The sequence below is a fragment of the Balaenoptera borealis genome, assembly GCF_965194805.1.
Source record: "Balaenoptera borealis genome assembly, chromosome: 1".
NCBI lineage: Eukaryota > Metazoa > Chordata > Mammalia > Artiodactyla > Balaenopteridae > Balaenoptera > Balaenoptera borealis.
This window is the reverse complement of record NC_138860.1, coordinates 157399301-157410229: the sequence shown is the minus strand read 5'-3', so window position 1 is coordinate 157410229 and position 10929 is coordinate 157399301. Positions and strand designations below refer to the sequence as shown.

At 50.4% G+C, this 10929-nt stretch overlaps 1 protein-coding gene across 12 annotated transcripts in view; it reads left to right on the top strand.

Annotated features, from left to right (window-relative positions):
• The window catches only part of ARMH1 (armadillo like helical domain containing 1), a 96905-nt gene that overhangs the window by 81024 nt on the left and 4952 nt on the right, over nucleotides 1–10929 (top strand). For 5 of the 12 annotated variants that reach the window (XM_082364555.1, XM_082364556.1, XM_082364560.1 and 2 more), the window contains 5 exons: nucleotides 9424–9546; nucleotides 9645–9717; nucleotides 9865–10149; nucleotides 10419–10522; nucleotides 10597–10903. In XM_082364555.1, coding sequence (XP_082220681.1) covers nucleotides 9424–9546; nucleotides 9645–9717; nucleotides 9865–10149; nucleotides 10419–10522; nucleotides 10597–10715 — 704 coding nt within the window. In that variant the 3' untranslated portion in view covers nucleotides 10716–10903. Of the gene's footprint in view, nucleotides 1–9423; nucleotides 9547–9644; nucleotides 9718–9864; nucleotides 10150–10418; nucleotides 10523–10596; nucleotides 10904–10929 lie in introns of those variants that run through there. The other 7 variants (XM_082364552.1, XM_082364551.1, XR_014236621.1 and 4 more) reach the window with 5 other exon arrangements.

Sequence of the window (10929 nt, the reverse complement as noted above, 5' to 3'; positions counted from 1 at the left end):
CAGGCAAGAGCACTCATCAAGATAGACGTGAACAAAACCCGGAAAATCTATGATTTCCTCATCCGAGAAGGATACATCACTAAAGCCTGAGGCTCTCCGGGCCTGGTGGGCCAAAGGACAGTACGGGCATTCTGGAGTTTTGTTTTTGAGCTGAATTCTGCTTGCAAAAAGAGGGGAAGAACCAAGGAAACCTTAAGTTGTACTAATGTCTACTTTCTTCTCCCCCCTGCTTTAAAATACTGCTGTTGTTGGTATTCTGCTGCAGAGTTATGTGCGAGATAAGCTATTATTAACTGTGTGTGGGCATTCATTCCTAACCCCTCTTGTAACTAAAACAAGAACCACAGCACCTCACGTCACAGTGTTGGTAGAAATAGAACTAAACCAGTCTTTAGTCCCAGGAGTCCAGCTCAGATCCTTGTACTTGCTTGGGAGGTTGGTTTTCTGATTATCTGTTTTGTCTTCAAACATTACAGACAGATTTAAAATAAAGAGGTTATAGAGAGAGAAAGCTTTCTCTTTCTGTCTGAGGATTCTTTTAAGCTGACAACTTACGTTTATGAGCAAAGAGGAGGAAAATCTCCCCATGATGGTGTTGTCCCAAACTGCATCTTCAACTTTAATGTCTGGCTTTGTAAGTTGCAGTCTGGCTGTCTAATCTGCAGTAGGCTCTTGAGGAGGTGACACTGGATATAAAATGTCTCTGTTATTTTTAGAATTAATGGATTAAAATGTTGTGCTACAGGGCTTCCCTGGTGGCGCAGTGGTTGAGAGTCCGCCTGCCAATGCAGGGGACACGGGTTCGAGCCCTGGTCTGGGAAGATCCCACATGCCGCGGAGCAACTGAGCCCGTGAGCCACAACTGCTGAGCCTGCGCGTCTGGAGCCCGTGCTCCGCAACAGGAGAGGCCGCGACGGTGAGAGGCCCGCGCACCGCAATGAAGAGTGGCCCCCACTCGCCGCAACTGGAGAAAGCCCTCGCACAAAAACGAAGACCCAACACAGCCAAAAATAAATATAAAATAAATAAATCAATTAAAAGAAAGGTTTAAAAAAAATAATAAATAAAAATAAAATGTTAAAAAAATAAAAAAATGTTGTGCTACTTCAAATAAATAAATACATAATAAAATAAACATGTATCACACAAAAATCAACCAACTATACTTCAATTTTTTTGAAGTTTTTAGAAAAGCCAAGTTCCACAAGTGCAGCAGTTAGAACCACAATCCCAGAGACGTGGGTCTCGCCTGAGGTGCTCACGTACTGCCTTGAAAGACCTTTGCAGACAAATAGGCCCAAGCCTCCACTTGAATTCAAGACCTAACCAAGGCCAGGTTAAGCGGATACTCTACAGCTAGCAACCGTCTACTGCACGATTGACTTGCTCCGTGCCAGGCCCCGTGCCGAGCACAAGAAGCAGTTCAAGTTCATGCGTGGTGGTCTTCAACGTGCAAACATAAACCCGAAGCCCTAGGAACAAAGTGCGTTCTGCAGCTCCGTGAGTACATGCATTTCTGAAAACCGTGGGGCCGCTCGCGCTAAGGAAACGGTGGGCGCTTGTCTCGCCTCTCCTCCTCCCACCCACGGGTGCCGAAACCGCAAGCACGGCTCGCCACTGTACTTCACTGGTCTCGCGCCGCCAACCGATGGCACTCCAGGTGCTTGCCCAGGTTCCGAAACCGCACGGATATCACGCGCCTCACCGCGAAAACACCAACAAAACAACCATCAAGGGGGAAGAAAACACGACACACCACACGCTGGACAAGAACAAATCGGGACACACCGACGCAAACACGACCTGCAACAAAACCAGAACTGCCTTACCACTTTTTCCAAAACGGGAAACACTTCCGCCAGACATACAGAAGTACAGGACATTCCTTTAACTTTTTGTACAAAGTTATTAGCCTTGTGAAAACAAGGCCTCAAAAAATTGGTGAGAAACTCGGAGCTGTTTCTCTCCACGGAAATCTTTAGTAAAAGGCGAAAGATTTATGCGTTCTGAAGAGAAACCAGAGTATGGCGTCATAGCCTCTCACACAGTCCTCGGCTAACGGTAAGTCCCAAGTCACCAATGGTAACTATTTACCCGCAAACAACGAGTGAGTTCTGCCATTATTTCAGACAAGTCTCTGAAAATATCCTGATTTCGAGCGGGGGCGGGAGTCAAAAGAAATACAAGAATCTAGCCTTTTGAAAGTAGGCAAGACCCGGAATGCAATGCATTGTGGGTATGTAAATGAAGCCCAGTCACCAACCTCGCGCTTCGGCAAATGCCTTCGTTTATTAGTTTTCCTGCTCGGTCTAGAGCCACCACCAGGGGGCGGAGCAGAAGCCAGATGGGAATATAGTCGCCGAGTCCAACCAGAAAGTCTGTTTTTTTGTTTGTTTTTGTTTTGTTTTGTTTTGTTTTTAAGATAATTTCACAGGTTGGGGCAGATTTCCCTTTATTTTTTTAGTCTTCTTTTTTTTTTCCTTTAAGTTTTATTTATATATTTATTTATTTTTGGCTGTGTTGGCTCTTTGTTGCTGCACGTGAGCTTTCTCTAGTTGCCGCGAGCGGGGGCTACTCTTCATTGCGGTGCGCGGGCTTCTCATTGCGGTGGCTTCTCTTGTTGCGGAGCACGGGCTGTAGGCGTGCGGGCTTTAGTAGTTGCGGCACGCGGGCTCTAGAGCGCAGGCTCAGTAGTTGTGGCGCACGGGCGTTGTTGCTCCGTGGCCTGTGGGATCTTCCGGGACCAGGGCTCGAACCCGTGTCCCCTGCACTGGCAGGCGGATTCTTAACCACTGTGCCACCAGGGAAGTCCCAGAAAGTCTGTTTTATTTTATTTTATTTTTTTTAAGGGACGACATTTATTCCTTTTCCAAATGTTACAGTAAGACCAGGGGGAAGAAAATGGTCTTAGCAGTTAGGAAAAAAAAAAAAGTGCAAATCTGGGGTTTGGCCGTTAAAAGTTATTTACAACAATGTGGGGGGAGGGAAGACAAGAAGTTGTTTCACATTACAGACCTCCCCCCAACCCCAAAGCTTAATACTTGCTTACAAGTCAAAAAAGAGACACAGTTGATTCACAAGCTGGAGGTTGCAACTTGAGTAAGACATTTAGAAAAACCTAGACGAGGGCAGTGTCCTCCCCCGCCCAGGTGCCACTGTAGGCACAGCACAAGAGACTACAAACAACAGGGCAAGGTGGACACTCAGGGTTTGGGAGTGTAGGCAACCCCACCTCTGGCTCAGGGATTTGGGGAGTAAACATAACCTACTTGGAGAAGAATTGGGGAAGACAACCAGCAAACTGCCTTCTGCGCGGCTGGGGACAGGGAAGGAGGTAGGGCCAGGGGCAGGAGAATTTCACATCACTAACCTAACTTGGGAAACTGCAAGGGACCATCTTCAACTGGCCTTAAGAGGAAGAGCAGATGGATGATGGTGTTGCCGCAATATCAGCTTCCCTGTGCACCAATGCCGAACAGAAATACGGAGACAGAGATTTTGGAGGAAGAGAGAGATGGCTTCATTTTTCTGCCAGGCAGAAGGGAAGACACAGCAGGCTAGCGCCTGAAGAACTGTGCCCCCATCTCCTTCGGGAATCGGAAAAGATTTTATACGTGGGGCTCGCAGTCTGGGATATATGATAAGGATCAAAGTAGTGAAGGTCTTGCATTCTTCTTCTTCCTGCGTTATTTCAAAACAGTCACTGCTGGCATCAGGCAGCCCGGTAATTGGGTCGGTTTGTCTCTGGGCTGTTGGCCTGCGACCTTTTTTCTGAAGTGCAAATGCTACAGGGGGTGATTTGCTACAAGGCAGTGCAGGATGTAATTCACATAGTGTTAAAGAGTCATAGGTTCGGGGTGGCACAGTGGTTAAGAATCCACCTGCCAATGCAGGGGACACGGGTTCGAGCCCTGGCCCGGGAAGATCCCACATGCCAAGGAGCAACTCAGCCCGTGTGCCACAACTCCTGAAGCCCGCGCGCCTAGAGCCCGTGCTCTGCCACAAGAGAAGCCACCCAATGAGAAGCCCGCGCACTTCAACGAAGAGTAGCGCCCGCTCGCCGCAACTAGAGAAAAGCCCGCGCGCGGCAACAAAGACCCAACGCAGCCAAAAATGAAAGTAAATAAATAAATCTTTTTTTTTTTTTAAAAAGTGATTCAGTGGGGAATTCCCTGGCGGTCCAGCAGTTAAGACTCAGTGCTTTTTCTGCCGCGGCCCAGGTTCGATCCTTGGTCGGGGAACTAAGAACCCACAAGCCGAGTGGCACGGCCACAAAAAAAAAAAAAAAAAAAGTGATTCAGTGAATAAATCTTCATTTTTCCAAGGATCCCCATACATCATCAAGGAGCAGACACATAATCAGTGAAGGCTCAAGCATTTAGTGCAAAGTGAAGAGGCAGAACCAGGGAGTTGTCTCCTGGAGCGCTTGGTCCCATGTGGGCAGAGAATGCCATTGGTGGTCAGGGAAATTTCATTAAAATATCCTCATCCATTCATTTTTTTACCCTGAAGGTTCACCTAGCCACGTCTTGCCGCAGGAAAAGCTATCTGAGGCACAGGTTGGCATTTTTTCCAGGGCATCCTGGCACTAAGGTGCCACCAGCTTGTGCCTGGGAAGAGCCCAGCTACTACTGAGAGCTGTGCGGCAGCTGACCAGGCCCCTATAGTCAGATATGAGGAGGAGCCAACCACTCAGACCCCAAAACCAAGCAGCACTAATTCAAGAAAAAGGAAGAAAAGGTTTCACAACCAAACAATAAAAGAACAAGTGAGAAAGACTTGGGGACTGCAGGCACCAGGCTATAGCTGCCAAGTGGCCAGAGGCATCCCAGGCTGCATTTTTATCCAGGTGGGAGAGTGTCTGGGTGAAGACGGGGAGGCTCAGTGTCCTGGTCCCTTTCCCTCCACAGGGTTGCTGGCTCTGTGATTCCAAATTAGAACCATATCTGAGCAATAAGAGGTTGGGGTAGGGTGTAGTTGGGATTATGAGGGCTACCCCAGGAGACCTGGATGAAAGAGAAAGTGCAGAAGCAGTGGCCAGCTGTTTCTGAATCAGGTTGGCCCACAGAGGAAAGGGGCTGTCCCAGAGGCCTGTCCCCAGGGTACCAGGCACTGGAAGGGGTGGCACCAGACATCCTTGAGGATCTTCCTCGTGGGAGAGTAGCTCTTTGATTCTGTGATTGGGAAGAACAGGCTGAGACCAACTGGGGTTCATTCCAGGAATGCAAGGCTGGTTCAATACCCCAAAGTCAACCAATTTTACCTACCAAATTAACAGACTAAAGAAGGAAAATCACATTATTGTATATCAATCATTGCAGAAAATGCATGTGACAAAATTCAAAACTCATTCGTAATTTAAAATTCTCAGAAAAATAGGACTAGAGAAGAGCTTCCCCGGGAATTCCCTGGCGCTTCAGTGGTTAGGACTCCACACTTTCACTGCCAAGGGCCCGGGTTCAATTCCTGGTTGGGGAACTACGATCCCACAAGCCATGCGGCACGCCGGAAAAAAAAAAAAAAAGAAGGAAAAAAAAGAAAGGGTGAGAGAAGAACTTCCCCAGCTTGATAAAAAGCATCTACAAACAAAAAATCTACAGCTAACATTATACTTAAGAACGAAAGACTGAATGCTTTCCCCCTAAATTCAGGAACAGAGCCACTGTGTCTGCTAAAGGATTACTTCTGGCAAAAGAAAAATAATCCTAGGAGACAATTCTCTACAGGTCTTTCACGTTTCTGCACACCTTGTAAATGAAATACTTACTGTTCTTTGTTCCAGACTATCTTTTCAAGGATGTTTGTTTAGCAAACAGCTTTGGAAAATAAAGACAGTTTCGGGACTTCCCTGGTGGCGCAGTGGTTAAGAATCTGCCTGCCAATGCAGGGGACACAGGTTTGATCCCTGGTCCGGGAAGATCCCACAGGCCACGGAGCAACTACGCCTGTGCGCCACAACTGCTGAGCCTGCGCTCTAAAGCCTGCGAGCCACAACTACTGAGCCCGCGTGCCACAACTACTGAAGCCCGCGCGCCTAGAGCTCGTGCTCCGCAACAAGAGAAGCCACCTCGATGAGAAGCCCGCGCACCGCAACGAAGAGTAGCCCCCGCTCGCCACAACTAGAGAAAGCCCGCGCGCAGCAACGAAGACCCAGTGCAGCCAAAAATAAATGAATAAATAAATACATAATAAAGTCCATAAGTTAAAAAGAAAGAGAAAAGAAAAGAAAGATAGTTTCCCCTTTAGAGCAAAGGGCAGGCATGCTTACTGAGTGCTATATAACATTCAGGTTCTCTGAAATCGGGGTTCTTCTTTGTAATAAAATCCATTGCATAAGCCGGCATTCATCTGTGTTACTCCCATGGGACTTGGGGGCAAAGGGAACTGACGCAAGAAGAGAAAACCCATATAATCAATATGAAGACCATAAAAGGAGACATCATTATAGATGGTACATTCATTAAAATCCTTTTGTTAATGACATAATGAAAACTTCTTGCAATATGTTTGAAAATGTAGGTGAAAACAGCGAGAAAACATAATTCACCAAAACATACTCGAGAAGTAGAAAACCCAAATTGTCCTCTAACCATTGAAGAAAATGAATCAGTAATTCATTTTTTCCATAAGATCAGAAGCTTCAGAGAATTCTATCAAACATTCAAGAAAAAATTCTAGTCTTAAACTCTTCCAGAGATTAGAAGAAGATAGTACATCTTTTCCAAAAATCCCTTTCACGGATTTTCCTGGAGGAGTGGCCGTAGCACAGGAATAGACAGCAGTCTTGGAGCGTTACAATCAGTTAAGGAGAGAGTGGCAAATGTAGCTAAGTGTACTCTGGTCTCTCTTCAGATCACTTGTCCTTTTTTTTCCTCTTTCGGCTGCGTTGGGTCTTCGTTATGGTGCGCGGGGTTCTCGTTGCAGTGGCTTCTCTTGTTGTGGAGCGCTGGCTCAGCAGTGGAGGTACGCGGGCTCAGTAGTTGTGGCTCGCGGGCTCTAGCGCGCAGGCTCAGTAGTTGTGGCTCACGGGCTTAGCTGCTCCGCGGCGTGTGGGATCTTCCCAGGCCAGGGCTCGAACCCGTGTCCCCTGCATTGGCAGGCGGATTCTTAACCACTGTGCCACCAGGGAAGTCCCAGATCGCTTGTCTTTTACCTTTTACTAAAGATTTTGTGGAGGGGAATGTGTGGGAGGTTGCCTTCTCATCTAAGAGGGAAAGTTTCCAATGTTTCATCTATTAGGTATGACCTTTGCTATAGTTTTTTCTAGATAGCTCTTACCACACTGAGATTCAGTTTTTTCAAACTTTCTTTCTATCAAGGTGATTGCATTGTGCATTCCTAGATGGCACATTATTCCTTTTACATACTGCTAGACTCAATTTGCTAATATTTTGTGTAGAGTTTTTGCATCCATGTTCACGAGTAAGATTGCTATATAACTTCTCTAGAGCCTCACTTACAGCTGGGGGCAGGGAATCCGAGAACCCAGTTCCCAACCTACAACTTAAACTTGGAACTGCTTTCTAAAACAACAAGTTGGCTGTATCTTCTGTTTCTTAACTAGGAACCTCTTTATATTTCTACACATCAGCCATTTGTCTTTGAAAACCCACATACTTACCCTTATTTAAGTAAAACCTCAGAAGATTCCACTACCAATTCTCAAGTGTTTCTCTCCACGAAAGTCTTTGCCAAGACACAAAAGATTTCATTAAACTGGGGAGAAATGTGTATGTGTGTACCATGCATGCCCATCCTCCCATATACTCGTTGGTCCCCCAACGTTTGTGGTGCCTTTGTACCTACCAACGAAAGCCTTTCTTCCATTGTAGAGAATTACCCCTAAACGTGTTCTTACTGGGTAAAAGCTCCTGACAAGAAAATAAAAGGTGGGACTTCCCTGGTGGCGTAGTGGTTAAGAACCCACCTGCCAACGCAGGGGACACGGGCTCGAGCCCTGGTCCGGGAAGATCCCACATGTCGCCGAGCAACTAAGCCCGTGCGCCACAACTACTGAGCCCGAGTGCCACAACTACTGAAGCCCCCGCGCCTAGAGCCGGTGCGCCACAACAAGAGGAGCCACCGCAAGGCGAAGCCCGCGCACCGCAACAAAGAGTAGGCCCCCTGCTCGCCACAACTCGAGAAGGCCCGTGCACAGTAACAAAGACCCAACGCAGCCATAAATAAATAAATAGATTTTTATTTTTAATTTTTTTAAAAAGAAAATAAAACATTAATTTCTGTTTTTCAAACAGATAATACTGTTAATATTTCTCACGTAGTCTACACTGCATTCTGGTATGCAGATGAGCTAGTCAGGGAAACAACTTTGCCCTCGAAGTAAGTGGAGAGGCCAGCAGCACTTGACTCTGCAGCTGGGGGGACAGCTCATTTCCAAGCCCAGTCTTCCATGCAGCAAGCACTTGTGTTTACCCGCTGCCCTATCACACCGCATTACCTGCCCCCTTCCAGCTCTGCCTGTCTGGGGTTCTTTTCTCTTTACCAAAATATTCAGTCCTCTGCCATCTTCCCAGGCTCTCCCACAGCCCACCCACCCCTTTTATAGCACTTGTCACCAAACTGTTCGCCGGGCCCAAGAGGCGTCCTATGCAGATTTGCCGAAAGGCTGAGTCAATGCTAGATGGAATGAATGACTGCGAAGCAGCTACAGAAAATGCCCTCTTTAAATTCTAGTCCCCTCCTCCTTCCTAACCGAATCTGTCCCTCCTTTTGCTTCCACCACTTCCTAGCTGTGGTACCTTAGGCAAGTGCTTTACCTCTCTGTGCCTCATTCCCTCAAATGTCCAATAGGGATAAGTCATCATGCTATTGCAAAAGGAAGCTCGTTGGTCACAGGGATCGTCACTGGGACACTGAACGGAGAGCCCTCAGCACAGAGCCTAGGCAAACAGGGCCTCAATAAGGGTTCGTCAGAAAGGAAAGTTTCTCTAAACTGCTGTCTACCTTGCCTCCTTTCTCATTTTCTGCTACACCTCCCCACCCACTTGCTCTGTCTCCCTCTCACCCCTTGTCTTTCCCCATCCTGTCTCCCTTTGAAGACCCGCGGTCCTTCCCTCCTCCACGAAACCTTCTAGATTCCTCAAAGCCCTTTGGCGGCCCTACCTCTGTGGGGCCTCCAGCTCTTTTCAGCCTCTCAGCCTCCAACCCTTCTTCCTCCGGCTCTGGCTGGTTCTGTGAGTCCCAGGGGGCCTCGGCCTCCTCCTCCCTCTCCCCTTTAACCACGAGCTCCAGAAGGGCAGGACTGAGGGGTCGCCGGCCCAGCTCCCCCCACGCCTGGCCCAGTGCTGGCCAGTAACAGGTGCTAAGAAAGGTCGATAAGGAGTTGGGGGGGAGGGGGTGCTGCTTCCTTGCGAGGGTGGGGAGTGGAGCGGCGGGCCTCTCCAGCGCCCCTGCCTTCCCCAGCCATCGAGCTGATCAAGGACCTGGTCAACTACGACGTGTGCCCGGCGCTGCTCAAGGGCCTCGTGGCGCTGCTGAGACCGTCCTTCGAGGAGACCAGCAAACAGCAGTCCCAGATCGTCAGCGGTAGGGATCCGCTGGGATCGGGGTGGTGGACCCCGACGCGGCAGGGTGGAAGACGAGGGCGAGGGGTCCTCCAGCCTCACGGCCACTCCCTCTTGCAGACTCTTCGGTTCTGCAGCTCACCGCCCACCTGCCGTTGTTCTTGCAGCAGGCCGCGGCCGCCAAGGCCATCGGGTAAGCGGGCAGCAGGTAGTGGGCGGATGCGGCAAGCCAGGCCCGGCGCTGCCCCGCGGGCCCCCAAGAGCGCTCCGGCCGCCCGGAGGGTCCCACGGGGCCGCCGCAGCCCGAATCCCACCCCCACCCCACGCCACCCCCGCCCAGGATCCTGGCGCGAGGCAACACGAGCCTAGCCGAGGAGATGCTGCACCTGCGCGTGGTGCACAGCCTCATGGCCGCCATGGGCAACATGGACCACAGCAACAGCCAGCGGCAGGCCAGCCTCACGCTAGAGGTGCGCTGGGCGGCCGGGCGGCGCGGCGGGCACAGCGCGTGGGCACGGCAGTCACGCCCCCTCGCCCGCCCACGCAGTACTTTGTGCAGTTATTCCCAGTGGTGGAGGAGCACGTGCGCAGGTCCATGGGGGAGGAACTCTACAAGCTCTTCCGTGTAAGTGCTCCCGCCCCGCCGCGCCCCGCGGGACGGAACAGTGCCCCTGTGCACACCCCAGCGCACGGCCCCTCCCCTTGTACACCCCACACACAGATCGGCCTCGGGGCCGGCGGCGGGAGGGACTGCCCTGGCTTGGGCTTCTCCGCCTGGCACCCTTCCGTCCCCTTTCCTGCCCTTCCAGTCAGGCTAAGGGCCTGACCGCAGCCTGCAACCTCCGTCTGCCCACGCCCAACTCCGAGTCCAGGCTGCCCTGGCATCCAGCCCAGGTCCCCTTGCTCCTGTCCTCAGAGCAACGCCGAGGACTTGTACGTGAAAATAGATAGCATTCAGGCGGACATCTTGGCGGCCAACAAAGTCAATGTCACCAAAGGTGAGTGGGGTGTGAGGGGGCCTGGAGCAGAGGTGCGGCGGCACCCGGACTCAGGCTCACCTCCCTGTCCCCAGAGCTGGATCTCAGTGGCCTCTCCGACAGCACCATGAGCTTTTACTTTGGCCATTGTAATCAGGGTCAGGTGGCCTACATCACACACTTCCAGAAGGAGGCTGTGGAAGAAAAGGAGTGACAGAGCCTCCAAGGCCAGCCAGGAAGCCAAGGCTGTGTGGCAGGGAAGCCTGGCAGAAGGAAGGTGCCAGGGCCAAGACCCGGTTGACTCCTCTTGGCCCTTGGTGGGAGGCTGGGGTTCTGCCCGCCAGAAGGGGAAAAGGAGAGCTGGCTGGGAAGGGTTCAATAAACAAACAGTCTTGCTATCTATCTGGCGTCCGTGTGTGGAGGGCAGA